Source organism: Bufo bufo, chromosome 3, assembly GCF_905171765.1.
Source record: "Bufo bufo chromosome 3, aBufBuf1.1, whole genome shotgun sequence".
Lineage (NCBI taxonomy): Eukaryota > Metazoa > Chordata > Amphibia > Anura > Bufonidae > Bufo > Bufo bufo.
This window is the reverse complement of record NC_053391.1, coordinates 569,457,170-569,473,304: the sequence shown is the minus strand read 5'-3', so window position 1 is coordinate 569,473,304 and position 16,135 is coordinate 569,457,170. Positions and strand designations below refer to the sequence as shown.

Genomic DNA, 16,135 nt, shown 5'->3' with positions numbered 1-16,135 from the left:
TCAAAGTAACTCAATGGTGGCTTCTCCTGTGGTGGCTGATATGATGCCAGAATATGTGCTGTGGTGCCTCTCTCCTCTTCCTGGGTGCGGGGGTCAAAGTAACTCAATGGTGGCTTCTCCTGTGCTGATTGATATAAAGCTGATGGTTGTGCCATCTGACATGGTTGCCAGGGTCTGATTCAATGGGGGCCTACTCCTGTGGTGGGTGATCTAAATGCCTGATTCTCTGCTGTGAAACCTCTCTCCTCCGTCTGGGTGTAGGGGTCAAAGTCTTTCAAAGTCGCCTTCTCCTGTGCTGATTAATATGAAGCTGATGGTTGTGCCATCTGACATGGTTGCCGGGGTCCCATTAAATTGTGGCCTACTCCTGTGGTAGTTGATATGATGCCTGATTCTCTGATGTGGAACCTCTCTCCTCTGTTTGGGTGAAGGGGTCAAAGTAACTAAATGGTGGCTTCTCCTGTGGTGGCTGATATGATGCCAGAATATGTGCTGTGGTGCCTCTCTCCTCTTCCTGGGTGCGGGGGTCAAAGTAACTCAATGGTGGCTTCTCCTGTGGTGGCTGATATGATGCCAGAATATGTGCTGTGGTGCCTCTCTCCTCTTCCTGGGTGCGGGGGTCAAAGTAACTCAATGGTGGCTTCTCCTGTGGTGGCTGATATGATGCCAGAATATGTGCTGTGGTGCCTCTCTCCTCTTCCTGGGTGCAGGGGTCAAAGTAACTAAATGGTGGCTTCTCCTGTGGTGGTTGATATGATGCCTGATTCTCTGCTGTGAAACCTCTCTCCTCCATCTGGGTGTAGGGGTCAAAGTCTTTCAAAGTCGCCTTCTCCTGTGCTGATTGATATAAAGCTGATGGTTGTGCCATCTGACATGGTTGCCAGGGTCTGATTCAATGGGGGCCTACTCCTGTGGTGGGTGATCTAAATGCCTGATTCTCTGCTGTGAAACCTCTCTCCTCCGTCTGGGTGTAGGGGTCAAAGTCTTTCAAAGTCGCCTTCTCCTGTGCTGATTGATATGAAGCTGATGGTTGTGCCATCTGACATGGTTGCCGGGGTCCCATTAAATTGGGGCCTACTCCTGTGGTGGGTGATCTAAATGCCTGATTCTCTGCTTTGAAACCTCTCTCCTCCGTCCGGGTGTAGGGGTCAAAGTCTGTCAAAGTCGCCTTCTCCTGTGCTGATTGATATAAAGCTTATGCTTGTGCCATCTGACATGGTTGCCGGGGTCTGATTCAATGGTGGCCTACTCCTGTGGTGGGTGATCTAAATGCCTGATTCTCTGCTGTGTAACCTCTCTCCTCCGTCTGGGTGTAGGGGTCAAAGTAACTAAATGGTGGCCTACTCCTGTGGTGGGTGATATGATGCCTGGTTCTCTGCTGTGGGACCTCTCTCCTTTGTCTGGGTGCTGTGGTCAAAATAATAGTAAGTGACCTTCTCCATTGGTGGGTGACTTGAAGCCTGATTCTGTGCTATGGGACCTCACTCCAATTAATATTGTTTAATTTTTATTTATTTTATTTTAACTCATCATTTCCCTATCTACATTTGTTTGCAGGGGATTTAACTACATTTTGCTGCCTTTTGCAGCCCTCTAGCCCTTTCCGGGTGTGTTTTACAGCCTTTTTAGTGCCCAAAAGTTCGGGTCCCCATTGACTTCTATGGGGTTCGGGATGAAGTTCGGGTCGAGTTCGGATCCCGAACCCGAACATTTTTCGAAAGTTCGGCCGAACTCGTCGAACCCGAACATCCAGGTGTTCGCTCAACTCTAGTTATCTCCCATTGTACTCTGAAAGAGCTCAGGACAATGACATTTTGGCCAGGCTCCTGCTAGGGTGGTCTGGAGCTATTTTAGCAGGTGGGCCCCTGTGGCCTGGGGGCAGACAGAATGTCTGGGGAGGGGAAAGGGGATGTGATGAGATTACAGTCTCATCTGTTCGCTTTCTGTATATAAGTCTGTGCACTTGTTCAATAAAGCAGAATTTGTTTCACCCACACTGAGTCTCGTCCAGTGACTGGGGAAACTGGGACCTACAGATCAGCGGTTTGCAATATCTCCTGAGGAAGGAAGAATACAGAGGCGGACATACTCTTTCTGAGTACTGGGAGTCCATCACAGCTACAATTGACATTTACTTTCCTTATTATTTGAGACATGTGAGGAGTTGAATTGGAAAGTCTATCCCCACCATCAGGGGTACTGTGAAGATCCAGGGGTTCACTTAGACAACACCCTTACAGGAGGTAGGACACATGGCACAGTGGGTTCACACCCGCTGGTTCGTGACACTTATACACATATATATGTATATTTTACTTTCGGTAATGCAATGCAACCATAGGGCAGTTCTCCCTAATTTCAGGCAAACTCTCTGCACCCATTTTTAACAGGTTGTTGTACTTACAGTATACGTCCACATAATCTACCTTGGGATATAGATATTTTTCAGAGTTAGCTAAACATTTATTTGGCATGCTCAGGCACCAGAGGCAACTCCCGAACAAGGATGCCATAGAGTCAATGAAATCCCTTAGACAGGTTATCTCTACTGAGCTTTCACTGCACATCTCTGTTACATCTGGCCTACTTTGGTAGTTGCTCTTCTGTTCTTTCAGACCTCTCCCTGGCTGGTACCTTAATCCAGTGTCAGATCTCTGTATTAGCCCTCTCACTACACTGTCTAGGCACAGACTGACTCAATAATCTCGCTCTAGAATGTTCTACCTCCTCCTCTCTAATGGATAGGAACAAGCTCCACCTAGTGGTTGGTAGACACAGTCTATTATCTTAAATTAGCACATACAGAGCTACACAGCAAATCACAGTTTTGATCTTTAGCAGCCTAAAGATAGGAAATATGCAGCAAACACCCTTTTACAATGAAGCACTGCTCTGCAGTACTGCTTCACATATATGACAACCTCCTGGTAATACCAAGAGATGTCGCACTGTAAAGGTAGGGCTTGTCTTAATCAACCTTCTCCAGGGAGGCAGAAGAATGAAGTTAGACAATGGCCAGCCCGCTGAGCAATGTTCAATGTGGAAAGACACACAAAAGAGCGGATATTTAAAACTCCTTTCCCAACTTTGTAGGGCTCCATGTACAATCCCTTTCTGTTTCATCTGCACAGCGGCAATCCAAGCTACCTGCCATTCAGGGAGCCACATTCACTGAAATGAAGAAAGAGTGACTAAGAGCGCCTCTATGACAGAAAAATGCCAGGCCGTTCCGGCATAGAACAGCCTGCTAGAACTCTCTGGATACAACACTGCCAGATGCAACTGCAATGTCTGCTGACCCCATTAAGTATAATTTGGTCTGGACGGAGATCCAGTCGCATTCCGGATAAATTCTGCGGTTTGTGTCCAGCCGATTCTCGCCATTTTTGCCAGATCAGGGGGACAGTTCCCCATGTTGCAGATGTGAAAGTAGCCTAAGCCTCTGTTTCTTTATTCTCTTTCTTATACCATAGAATGCAGGTATACCATAATATTCTAAAATAGGATTTCAGTACCTTTTTAGATGTCATCTCAAAGGTAGCATTTATTTGTGCAGTTCAATGTATATTTTTTATATACAGTATAAGTAAAAAAAAAAATTATCCTGTGTTGTATTGCTATAGGAACTCTTCACCATGTGGCTCCTCCTGGTTGTTCTCTTGGGTCTGATTTTCCTATACAGACGATATAGACATGGTCTGATTCTGGAGAATCTCACAGACAAATATGTCTTCATCACTGGATGTGATACAGGATTTGGAAATCTGTTGGCAAAAAAGCTGGACAAACGTGGAATGAGAGTACTGGCAGCTTGTCTGACAGATCAAGGGGCAAAGGAGCTTAAAAAGGAGACATCAACCAGATTGCAGACAATACTACTAGATGTCACCAACAGCCAGAATGTCAGCTCTGCTGCAGATTGGGTCAGTGATATTGTTCGTGATAAAGGTGAGGTGGTGACACCAAATTACTTTTTGCATTTTACAAAGAATGACATTATATTTATATTTTTTATACATGCATAACAAAAGTGTTCTGCTGAAACTTAAAGAGGTTATCCCACAAGGAGTGCATATCATGTATCCACAGGATAGTCAATAAATGTCAGATCAAAGTGAGTAAAACACCAATCACAAGAACAAGAAGTCCTTGAGTCCCCTCTTCTGAATGGAGCAGTAGTGTTCACCATTCACTTTTAGGGGACTGACTTAGACAGTGCTCCAGAGCAGGGGAGCACCTAGCCTTTCTGCTGCCTGAGGTAAAAATGAAAACGTCACCCACATGCCAAATTCTCAACCTAACCTTTTCCCTCCAGATCGGCGGGGGTCCGACACACATTCAGTGATGTGTCCTCTGATGTACATGTTCTCTTTCCTCATATTTTCCATTCAGACCAGACCACCATGATGATTTCTTTTAGCCATCTCTTCTCTCTGCAGAGCTCAACAAACAGATATTTTAGTTTCCTACTTTTCAATCATCCTCCCACCTTCTCAACACCCCATCTTGCCACCCACAATACTGTGCCTGCTGTGCTCCCCAATACTATACTGAAGAAACAGTTCCCCTGAAAATACTGGTACCATACAGATGCGCCAGTACAAAAATACCCCTTTATATTGTGCACCAGTACAAAAAATACCTCCTTACCTTTCAGATCAGACCCCTATATCAAACGTCAGATAAGACCCTTATTAGACCTCCATGTCAGAAACCCCCCATGTCAGACCAAACCCACATATATTAGACATCAGACCAGACCCCCATTAGACCTCTCAGACCCCCAGTAGACCTCTTAGACCCCCATATCAAACCCCTATTAGACCTTCAGACCCCCATTAGACTTCAAGACCCCAATATCAGACCTCAGACCAGACCTCCAGACCCCCATATAAGACCCCAAGACCCCTATATCAGATCCCGATTAGACTTCCAGACCCCCATATCAGACCTCATACCAGACCTCCCGAGCCACATATCAGACCCCCATCAGATCTCTAGACCCCCATTAGACCTCTAGACCCCCATATCAGACCCCCCATTAGACTTACAGAACCTCATATCAGACCTCAGACCCCTCAGATCAGATTGTAAAATAAATTAACTTACCTCTCCTGCTCCGCCACCACTCTTCCGGTCCGGTGGTCTCCCCGGCTCTCATCTCTTCTCAGGGCCTGTGCTGCACAGACACCTGACTGTCTGCAGTGTCAGGTCACAGAACGCTCTGTACGTCTTGATGCTGCAGGCAGCCAGGACACGGCAGCGTGGGACCAAAGAAAAACAAGCAGGAGGAGAGGTAAGTACTGTACAGCGCTCACAGCGCTTCATTCCCCCCCTCCTCCTGAAAACAAGTGAGTGCTTCCATAATGGAAGCGCTCACTAGTATTCCCTTTATAAGATGCACTGCATCTTATAAAAGGAAAAATACAGTGGCACTGGCAAGGGGGGTATTGGCCACAGGCTGCGCCGATGCCGCCCCTTCAAAGCCAGCACAAGATGTCGCCTGAGGTGAGATTCTCATGTCGCCTCATGGCAAAAGTGGACTTGGCACTACCCCTCCATTCAGGGAGACTTGAGAAGGCTTTGTTCTTGGGATCTCTGAGGGTCCAAGTGGTTCTTTCCCTGCAATCTGACATTTGTCGACTAACCTGTGAACCAAACCCTTGCATTATACACACAAGTTTTCATTTAGCACGGATCCAATCCTTTCTATATGTAGTGGCAGGATTTGGTGTGGCATGAAAGCTTTGCTGGTTCCCCTGGACAACGTCAAAGTGTTGCCACATGTTGTTCTCTGGAAGGGATGGTAAGGCATGGTGGACTCCAATGGGAAATACTGTGAGTCCAGATAGTCAGGGTTTGCAGTAAACCAGTGTGCTTCTTTACTGTAAGAATTCATGTGCAAAACAATACAGGCGATGCATAGGGCTGGCTTCTCCAGTCTCCTCCCAGGCAGAAGAAGGGTTTGATGCTGAGGAAAGGCCGGCGCTAGCTGTCCCTCTCTCTCTCTCAGAAGGCTGGTACCCTGGCCAAAGGCTAGTGATGTAGGGTCTGTGGCAGAGTATCCCCATCTCATCGTCTTCTTTTGGTCACTCAAGTAGTCTGGCTGAGTCTGCTCTTATAAGCACTGATCCCTAACTGCAGAACACTAGGGGCTCTGACTGCTTGCCTTATATACAGTTTCTGGCTAAACTGGAACCTTCTAGTGGGAGCGGAAGAGTGGAGAAACTCAGCACAAACAATTACAATGTTACAACTCCCGTCTCTTATAGACTTGCATTAGAGCTTCAATGATACTCAATGGCAATGACACAGCAGTTTTTCCAGACAAAAACAGGTTTTCAGACATAATAGCATGGCCACACCAAAACATGCTCTTCTTTAAACCTTATGGTAGCTGTGGAAAATTACCAGCTTATCATTATTAGCTAGAAAGTCCCAAAAGTCTCACAGTATTCATTAACCCTTTCCACAGTGCTGTGCAAATACAGGGAAAATAAAGAGGATATATATCACAACATAGATTTAAAATGCAGTTACACAGTATTAAACAGTATAAGTGTCACGGACGTTCCCGTGGCAGGTACCTGGAGATCGGAGAGACTGGCAACTTGTGGGTTAAATTGACAAGTTCACTGTGGATCTTATTGTGTCTGTGTTTTGGTGAATGCCACACCCCTTGCTTCAGGTGTTGCTTGTTGGTAATTAACTTTTCCCATAAGTAGCCGCCTCTCACTCTTGGAGGTGCGGTTTATAGATTTTCTTCCTGCCTTCTAACTAGCTGGTCGGTTGTACTCTGTGGTGCTTCTGGAGTTGCCAGTTTTCTACTTTCAGATAAGTCTCGTCTTTTCTTATTGTTTGTGTTTGTTATATTCCCTGTTGTTTGTATCTGAGCCTGAGACAGACTTCCATTCGTCCATCTGGGGAGGAATGGGTTGTCTCTGGTCCTAACCTCATACCTGGGCCTTATAGGTATATAAGGGCCTAGGTATACAGCATATGAAAAGGTGGTGGGGAGGTTCTATTCATATGCTGTATACCTAGGCCCTTATATACCTAGGCCCTTATATACCTATTTGTCAATTTAACCCACGAGTTGCCAGTCTCTCCGATCTCCTGGTACCTGCCACGGGAACGTCCGTGACAATAAGTCAATGCAAGTTAACCCTTTAAAGTGAAATAAAGTAAGGAGTTGATGACTGCATAGGGGAAATAGGCAAATGTCCAGACATGAAAGCAGTGGCGTACATAGAGAAGTAAGGGCCCCATAGCAATGATCAAACCAGGCCCCCCACGCAGGACAGAAGAGTTTCTGCCTAAACCCTTTTCAATGAACCTTGGGCCATTTTTGCAGTGCCTCATTTGCTAAAAGTTGTTCCTTTAGATGGTAGAGTCATGACCAAGTTTTCACCTCCAATAGAAAAGGGGATGATACCAACTAAGACTGGGTGTAACAGCGGCTGCTGTGTGCCGCTGTTCCCCTGCCTACCGCTGCGATCCCGGGCGCCGTGTTCAGCGGTGATCTGCAGCCAGTGTTTCCTTTCAGCCCTCACGTCCTCTGCTGCATCAGCTCTGCAGCATCTGTAGTGTACGGGAACTGTAATACCCGTCACTACCATAGTGTCACTTGGTGTGCTGTCGTCCCTCCTTAATTATGGGGAAGTTGTTATATGTCAGTTTTATAAAATGTAATGTGATGCATGTATTTTCCTTATACTGAAACTTGCATGTACAGGCCTGCAGGGGTGTCATTCCAGCTTCTAGTCGCTAGAGGGAGCTAGAGAGCCCTAGTTTATATAAGACCAGTCAGGGAAGTGCAAGGGAGACGGAGTCTAGTGTCTGTAATCTACAGTTGGAGATTAGACAATGTCTGAGACCAGTCCAGGCCTGAAGCCTGCCGTTCAGGAGAAGATTCCCTCCTGAATTCCCATATGCAGAAACAGGAATATGTTAGATCAAGAACCTGAGGAAGTGTCCAGAAGCTGAGAGAGACAGAGGCAAAGATCAGGAAAGCAAGAGGTACTCAGAAAGACAGAGGAGGTACTTATAAAAGCCACAGCCAAGGATATAAAGCCAGAATTAGGATAATGGGCCTTGGTGAAGAATTGCTGTATTCCAGGATCAGACAGAATTAGAGTGCAAGCTCCTGTGCTGCAAGTCCTGTGTTCAACACTCTGTAATTACCCTGCTATAACTGAATTGCCTGCATCGACCGAATTGCAAAATCGACTGTATGCTTAGGAACTGCATTTCCTATATTGTCTCTGCTTGCAAAACCACTAAAGTTGGAGTTCTGTTTTAAGACTACGTTTCCTCAGTTTATTCCTGCATCCGCAAACGGCGTGCCACCGTTTACTTGGCACTGGCGTCACGAACTATTTCTACCTATACCTGCCCTTGAAGAGAGTCAGCTGTACCAGGTTAGTGTATATTGCACTACATCACCCAGAAACACCTACTGCACACAACTTGAGTACACTGCACCTTCTCTTTTGGCGTCACGAACAGGATACGCACGCTTTCTAGTGCAAGAAGCGTGAACTTTGTGCCTTATACAGTTGCCCTGTGACCAAAGTGACAAATTGCCTGTTTATTGCAAGTGGACTTTGTGGACTGAAAATCATACCCAAAGTGTACCAAAAAACTCTAAAAAGCGCTGTGCAGTATTGCGCTACACAGAGGAAGAAAATCGCCGCATTGGAATGTGGTTTTGTGGACTTTTTACAATCCTGCTTGCTGTCAGTGAATAGACAGCGTTTGTACCTAAAGATGGCCGCTGAGCTTGCTGAATTTACTGCTGCGTCACCTTCATCCCGAAAAGGCGGGAAAAATTGGCACCTTTCTGAGGAAAAAGCGGGAAGAAGGTCAAGGGCAGGCGCCACGGCTTATCTGGACATTTGCATGTCTGCCAGCATGGACACCGCCTTCCATATACTGGAATACCTGGGGGGCGGCTCCCCAATGCAATGGGAGGAGCTGGCTACTCTAATTGACGCGACCCTATCGCTCTCCTCAGAAGGATCGAGCATGTTGGATTGTGAGCAGAGTGTTGCTGCAGCGTCCGCACCAGGGATTGAAAAGATGACTGACATCGGTGTAGAGCCAGAGGAGGCTCCACCGGCCTACGCTCCGGGACCGGAGCAACCCGCCTGCCGCCCAAGGGAGAAAGAACCCGAGCCCTACTATGGCTCGTGGAGGGACTTTTTCCAGCCATCTTTCAAATGGTCTTCCCTGATGGCGGAGATCCGAGAGGCCGCTATCAAGCGGAACACAAAGACCAAAATTATCTATGAGGAGCTAACCAAGACCATACATGAGAAGCATACGCACACCCAACCCCGCCTGGAAAGGAGAAAGGGAGTGGTGCTTTCATTTGACAAATCCCGTGGCTACGGGTTTATCCAGGACTATCTAACTGGCAGAGACCTCTATGTTAACCGAAGGTCTGTCAAAAGAGACTACCTCCCTTCGTACCAGCACAGCCTCCGCGAGGGAGAGGAAGTGGAGTACACCCCTGCCGAGAGCCTACGAGGCCCTTATGCAACTGCCGTGACCCGTCCCAAGCGAGCCCCTGAGGACTGGGAGGCAGAAGAAGGAGAAGACTACTCTGGCTGCGAGCGGGAACCTGAACGCTCTCCAGAGCCGGCCCATCATGCCTTTCAGGAGCGGAGCTCCTTCATTGGGCCTAATGTCTTCTGGCAGCCAACCGTGTTGGAGAAATGGGTGAGCCCCTATCCTTCCCCCGAGCTGCCTCGTTGGGAGAGGACCATATCAGAGCTGGAACAGTTAAAAGGACTTAGTGCTACCTTTAAGAACATCCGGATTGGTCGGAGACCAGACGTATCGCCTGAACCTGCAGAGGCCGAGTCCGCGCCATCGGTGACTGTACCTGCGCCGGCGGCGCCAGCAGAGGACAGCGACTCCGACACAGAAAGCATCGGTGAGCAGATCGTCCGGCTGGAGGAGAAGTTGCGGGAGTTGCGCAGGACATACACCGCCAGGATCCAGACGCCGCCGAGGAAGGATGAGGTAAGGGTGCCTGTCACCACCCGTAAACCACCTTCTGTTGCCACCGCTCCATCAGTGCCCCAGACCGGACCCGCGATTGCCGTAAACTGCTGCACCCAGAGCACCGGACCGCTTGCTGCGGCGGTGCCAAGCACGTCACACCCTGCAGTGATCATGCCAGGGCCGGCACGGTCCATCAGAGGGTTCACCCCTAGGCCTATGGGGCCAATACCTATTAGGGGCCCCTTTACTCTACAGCTGCCCCCTGACACTGTTATGTGGGCCCATCCTCCTGTAGAGGACTACTACAGACGATACTTGCCAGCGGAGCCAAGTGATTACAATATTTCACTGTGAATCAGCCTGCTAGGCCTTTGATTGATTTCATCAGAAGTGATGTTAACCCTTTCGGGACAGGAGTCCTATGTTTCCTGGTCCTTTGTTGCGGCTGCCAGTTTGTCCACGGCTCAGTGGTAGGAGTTGACCACTGAAATTACAAAGTCAGCAAGGCCAGGCTTGTTTCCAGGACCTCCTGCCTGCTTTTGCTACCCACGCCAAGTTGTGCCTGTTCCTTTGTTGCACCTTTTACCCTTCACCCCCTTTTCAGGTTGATCAGGGGTATTACAGCACTTGTCTTTGCTGTCCTTTTATTGTGCAACTTCATACTAAGGAACCGTGCCCGGAGACAGACTCAAAAGTACCTGAGCCTCTGAGATTCTTATTCTTTTAAAAGTATTGTGCCCAGGGATGGACTCCACCGCATGAGAGCCTCTGTGATTTAATAAGAAATGACCTGGGTACGGACTCATGTTTGTTCTTTGAGCCTCCAAGAACTTTTATACCGTTTTCTACTGTTTTATCATGGACTTATTCATTGCAATGGACTATCCTGGTTATAATGTTACGCTGTGCCAGGTCAGCGCCCCCGTTCCATTCATTATCCTGAGAGAAGAGAACGACGCCCCTTGTCACTACCCTTCACCTTTGCCAATTGGACCTGATGTAAATGTAAATGCAGATGAATTACATGTATGTATGCCTGCATGTCTCTATTTTCTATTTCAGGTAGAGATTCCAGTTGGGCGACCCATGATGGAGTACGAGGCCGTACTCAGCTTAAAGCAGTGGGGTATGTAGTGTACGGGAACTGTAATACCCGTCACTACCAAAGTGTCACTTGGTGTGCTGTCGTCCCTCCTTAATTATGGGGAAGTTGTTATATGTCAGTTTTATAAAATGTAATGTGATGCATGTATTTTCCTTATACTGAAACTTGCATGTACAGGCCTGCAGGGGTGTCATTCCAGCTTCTAGTCGCTAGAGGGAGCTAGAGAGCCCTAGTTTATATAAGGCCAGTCAGGGAAGTGCAAGGGAGACGGAGTCTAGTGTCTGTAATCTACAGTTGGAGATTAGACAATGTCTGAGACCAGTCCAGGCCTGAAGCCTGCCGTTCAGGAGAAGATTCCCTCCTGAATTCCCATATGCAGAAACAGGAATATGTTAGATCAAGAACCTGAGGAAGTGTCCAGAAGCTGAGAGAGACAGAGGCAAAGATCAGGAAAGCAAGAGGTACTCAGAAAGACAGAGGAGGTACTTATAAAAGCCACAGCCAAGGATATAAAGCCAGAATTAGGATAATGGGCCTTGGTGAAGAATTGCTGTATTCCAGGATCAGACAGAATTAGAGTGCAAGCTCCTGTGCTGCAAGTCCTGTGTTCAACACTCTGTAATTACCCTGCTATAACTGAATTGCCTGCATCGACCGAATTGCAAAATCGACTGTATGCTTAGGAACTGCATTTCCTATATTGTCTCTGCTTGCAAAACCACTAAAGTTGGAGTTCTGTTTTAAGACTACGTTTCCTCAGTTTATTCCTGCATCCGCAAACGGCGTGCCACCGTTTACTTGGCACTGGCGTCACGAACTATTTCTACCTATACCTGCCCTTGCAGAGAGTCAGCTGTACCAGGTTAGTGTATATTGCACTACATCACCCAGAAACACCTACTGCACACAACTTGAGTACACTGCACATCTACGACAGTGATCCTCGTCTGTGGGTCAGTACGCCATCCAATTTTGTACCCTGGCTGCCGAACTTGCATGGATCAATGAGGCTCAACTGTCGGTGTTCTGGGAGGGCCTTTATGACCGTATTAAGGATGAATTAGCTGGTCGTGATTATCTGTCTACTCTGAAATACCTGATCACCTTGGCCACAAGGATAGATATGTTCGCATGCACCAGAAGACCACCTTGTTTGGCTCAATCCTTCCAGAGGCCAGTTCTTCCTCTAGTGTCCACCCAGTCTGAAGAGCCCATGCAAATAGAGCACCTTTGATTGTCTGACCAGGAACGTTTACGCTGCAAGGAAGAGAACCTGTGTCTGTATTGTGGAGGCAAGGCCACTTTGTGCATAATTGTCCACAGAAGCCGAGAAACGCCAATTTCTAGGATCAGTTGGGGAGGTGGTCCTAGACAAGGAGAAGTCCTCTCTGAAACTTTCAGTTCCAATGACTATCTCTCACAAGGGAGTCACACTGTCTGTGTCTGCATTCTTGGACTTTGGACTTTATTCAGCAAGCTCTGGTCCATCAGTACTGGCTCCCTACTATTCGTCTAGAAAGGTCTCTGTCTGTGGCTTACGTAAATGGACTGCTACTTTCTGAACCTGTGCTTTCTGTTACTATGCCCCTTAAGTTGCAAATAGGGGTTCTGCATTCAGAGATGATCTCCTTTTATGTGCTGCCAGAGCCCGTGAATCTGGTTATCCTTGGTCTTCCCTGGCTGTGTCAGCACACTCCAGTTTTGGACTGGACTCCGGTCAGATTCTGCATTGGGGATCATCCTTTCAGTCCAGCTGCTTGTTGGAGGTTTGACCTGCTTCCTCGCCTATTGATCTTCTGCCTGGTGCCACTTCTACTCGTCGTCCACCCAGTCTCACTTCCCGAGACCCAAGCAATGTCTGATTGCATCAAGGAGAATCTCATGAAGGTGTTTATCCGGAAATCTACTTCACCAGCCGGTGCCAGGTTCTTCTTTGTGCAGAAAAAAGATGGATCCTTACTGCCCTGTATCGTCTATCAAGGCCTGAATAAGGTCACACTCAAGAATCGATACCCTCTTCCGCTAATCTCTAAACTTTTTGACAGGATCCAGGGAGCTGAGGTCTTCACAAAATTCCACCTGCGCGGCACATACAACCTTATCCGCATTCGAAAGGGTGATGATAGGGAGACTGCTTTGAACACTCGTGATGATCACTACGAGTATCTTGTCATGCCCTTCGGTCTGTGCAATGCTCCAGCGGTATTCCAGAAGTTGGTAAATAATATCTTCCAAGACCTGCTCCATGTCTGCGTGATAGTGTACCTGGACGATATACTGATCTATTCTAAAGATTTGACCACTCAACGGAAGCATGTACTGTTAGTTTTACAATGGTTGAGAGAGAATCGACTTTATGCCAAACTCGAGAAATAAATTTTCGAAAGATCTACCATACCATTCCTCGGATACATCATCTTGGATGCCGGGTTGCAGACAGATTCTAACAAATTGAGTGCAGTAATGGACAGGCCCCGCCCACAGGGTCTTCGTGCTTTACAGCGATTCATTGGATTTGCTCATTTCTATCGTCAGTTCATCCCAAATGTTTCATCTCTTACATCTACGATCTCCGCTCTTACTAAGAAAGGGGTGAATGCTAGAGACTGGACTCCTGAGGCTGAAGCCGCCTTCATTCAATTAAAAGGTCCTTTGCTTCTGCACCTGTTCTGCGTCATCCCGATGTCCTGCCAATTCTTTTTAGAAGTGGACGCCTCCTCCATAGGAGGCGGTGCTGTTTTACTACAGAAAGGTTCCAAGGGAAAGATGTTTTTACATGTGGATTTTTCTCCAAGCTCTTCTCCCCTGCTGAAAGGAATTACTGTACAGGAGATAGAGAGCTTCTTGGCTTCTGGCCATAAAACTGCTTTGGAGGAGTGGCGTTATCTATTGGAGGGGACTCAGCATCCAGTTATAACCTTCACTGACCACAAGAACCTTACTTATGTGCAGACGCCCAGCGTCTGAACCCTCGCCAAGCTAGATGGGCACTCTTCTTCCGTTTTAATTTTGAGCTTCACTTTCGCCCGGCCGAGAAGAACATCAAGGCGGATGCTCTTCTCGGTCATTTGACTTCTCTGACCAGCAGGAGGAGCCTCAGTACATTGTAGATCCTTCTCAGTTGATCACAGTGGCTCCTGTCCTGGTAAAAAGACATCCATCCCGGGAAGACATTCATGCCATCTGCCAAGAGAAAACGTATTCTAGCTTGGGGGCACAACTCCAAACTGGCTGGTCACCCTGGAATCTGCAAGACCACAGAACTTTTGTCTCGCCACTGCTGGTGGCCCACACTGTGTAAGGATGTGCGTGATTATGTGTCTGCCTGCACCATCTGTGCTCAGAATAAAGTCTCCAGGACCAAACCAGCCGGCTGTTGTTACCTCTTCCAACACATTGCCATGGGCTTTGTTACAGATCTGCAGGATGTACAGCTATCTGGGTGGTCGTGGAACGGTTCTCCAAGATGGCGCACTTTGTTCCTTTGGCTGGACTGCCCTCGGCTGCTGAACTTGCTAAACTGTTTGTGAAACACACACTTGCATGGTCTACCTTGACATATTATTTCCGATCGCAGAGTCCAGTTTACCTCTAAGCTCTGGAGAGCTCTTTGCCGGCTGCTCGAAATTAAGCTGGACTTCTCTTTCCGTTACCATCCCCAGACCAACGGGCAAGTTGAACGGGTCAATCAAATATTAGAGAACTATCTCTGGCATTTTGTTTCAGCCCAACACGACAACTGTTGAATTCTCCTATAACAACTACTCTAGTGAGTCTACTGGATCCTCTGTTCTTTGTCGTTTATGGACAACACCCTCGTACTCCTCTCCCTGTTCCTACATCTTCTGGGGTACCAGCTGCGGTTTAGTCTTTTAGGGATTTTTTGAAGATTTGGCGTGACACCAAGGACTGCATCAACAAAGCGGTGACTCGTATGAAAATGAATGCAGACAAGAGAAGAAGAAAACCGCCTCAGTTCTCGTCAGGAGATGAGGTATGGCTCTCAGCTAAAAATATCTGCTTAAGGGTTCCCAGTTTTAAGTTTGATCCTAGGTTCCTGGGACCCTTTCAAGTATTGAGGAGGATCAACAAAGTGACATATAAGTTACATCTGCCTCTCTCTCTGTGTATTTATAATGCCATCCACGTGTCCTTGCTAAAACCAGTAGTCCTTAATTGCTTCTTGACTGCCCCTTCTACTCCAACTCTGGTATCTGGAGATTCTGACGAGATATTTGAGGTCAAAGACATCCTGGACATCAATAAGCATGGCAAGAAGACTTACTATCTTGTGGACTGGAAGGGCTTTGGTCCTGAGGAGAGGTCTTGGGAACCAGAGGAGAATATTCATGTTCTGAACTTGGTAAAAAAGTTTCTGTCTCACCATGGACTCAAGAAGAGGGGGCGTAAGAGGGGTACTGTAACAGCGGCTGCTGTGCGCCACTGTTCCCCTGCTTACCGCCGCAGTCCTTGGCGCCGTGTTTAGCGGTGATCTGCTGCCAGAGTTTCCTTTCAGCCCTCGCCACAGCATGCTTGCTGCTTGTTTCCTGCAGCATTTCCGAAGGACCGGCGTGCAGCACTTCCTGTGCTTTGTGGGTTGCATCATGTAACCTCGCTGACAAATTCTAGCTCTTCTGCACATATATAAGTGGCTCAGCCCCCTTCCCATATGCCGCAGTGTAAAGGTCCTTGTGTTCTGTTTAAATTCCTGTTATCTACTTGTGTTCCTGTGTTCCTGACTCGTACTTGTATTCCTGGACTCTGCCACCTGTTTGATCCCTGCCTGCTTGCCTTGACTCTACTGTTGCTGACCCGGATTGCCTGACCTGTACCTGTGCCACCTGTCCTGCCCTGTTGCCTGTTTGACTTCGTCTCTTCCTCATCCTTTGGTCCTGCACTGCTGCTCCTGGTTACGACTCAGCCTGTTGACAATGCCTGTACCTCTGGTATCTTGCCCAGGTTTGTCCTGGTCGGCTTGGACCAGCTGCCTCGTGTGCCAATCCTCCTCAAGAGGTAGCA

At 47.6% G+C, this 16,135-nt stretch overlaps 1 protein-coding gene across 3 annotated transcripts in view; it reads left to right on the top strand.

Moving 5' to 3' along the window:
- Positions 1 to 16,135, top strand: part of LOC120996034 (retinol dehydrogenase 16-like) — a 119,943-nt gene that overhangs the window by 84,677 nt on the left and 19,131 nt on the right. For all 3 annotated transcript variants that reach the window (XM_040425692.1, XM_040425694.1, XM_040425693.1), the window contains one exon: positions 3,624 to 3,948. In XM_040425692.1, coding sequence (XP_040281626.1) covers positions 3,624 to 3,948 — 325 coding nt within the window. The remainder of the gene's footprint in view (positions 1 to 3,623; positions 3,949 to 16,135) is intronic.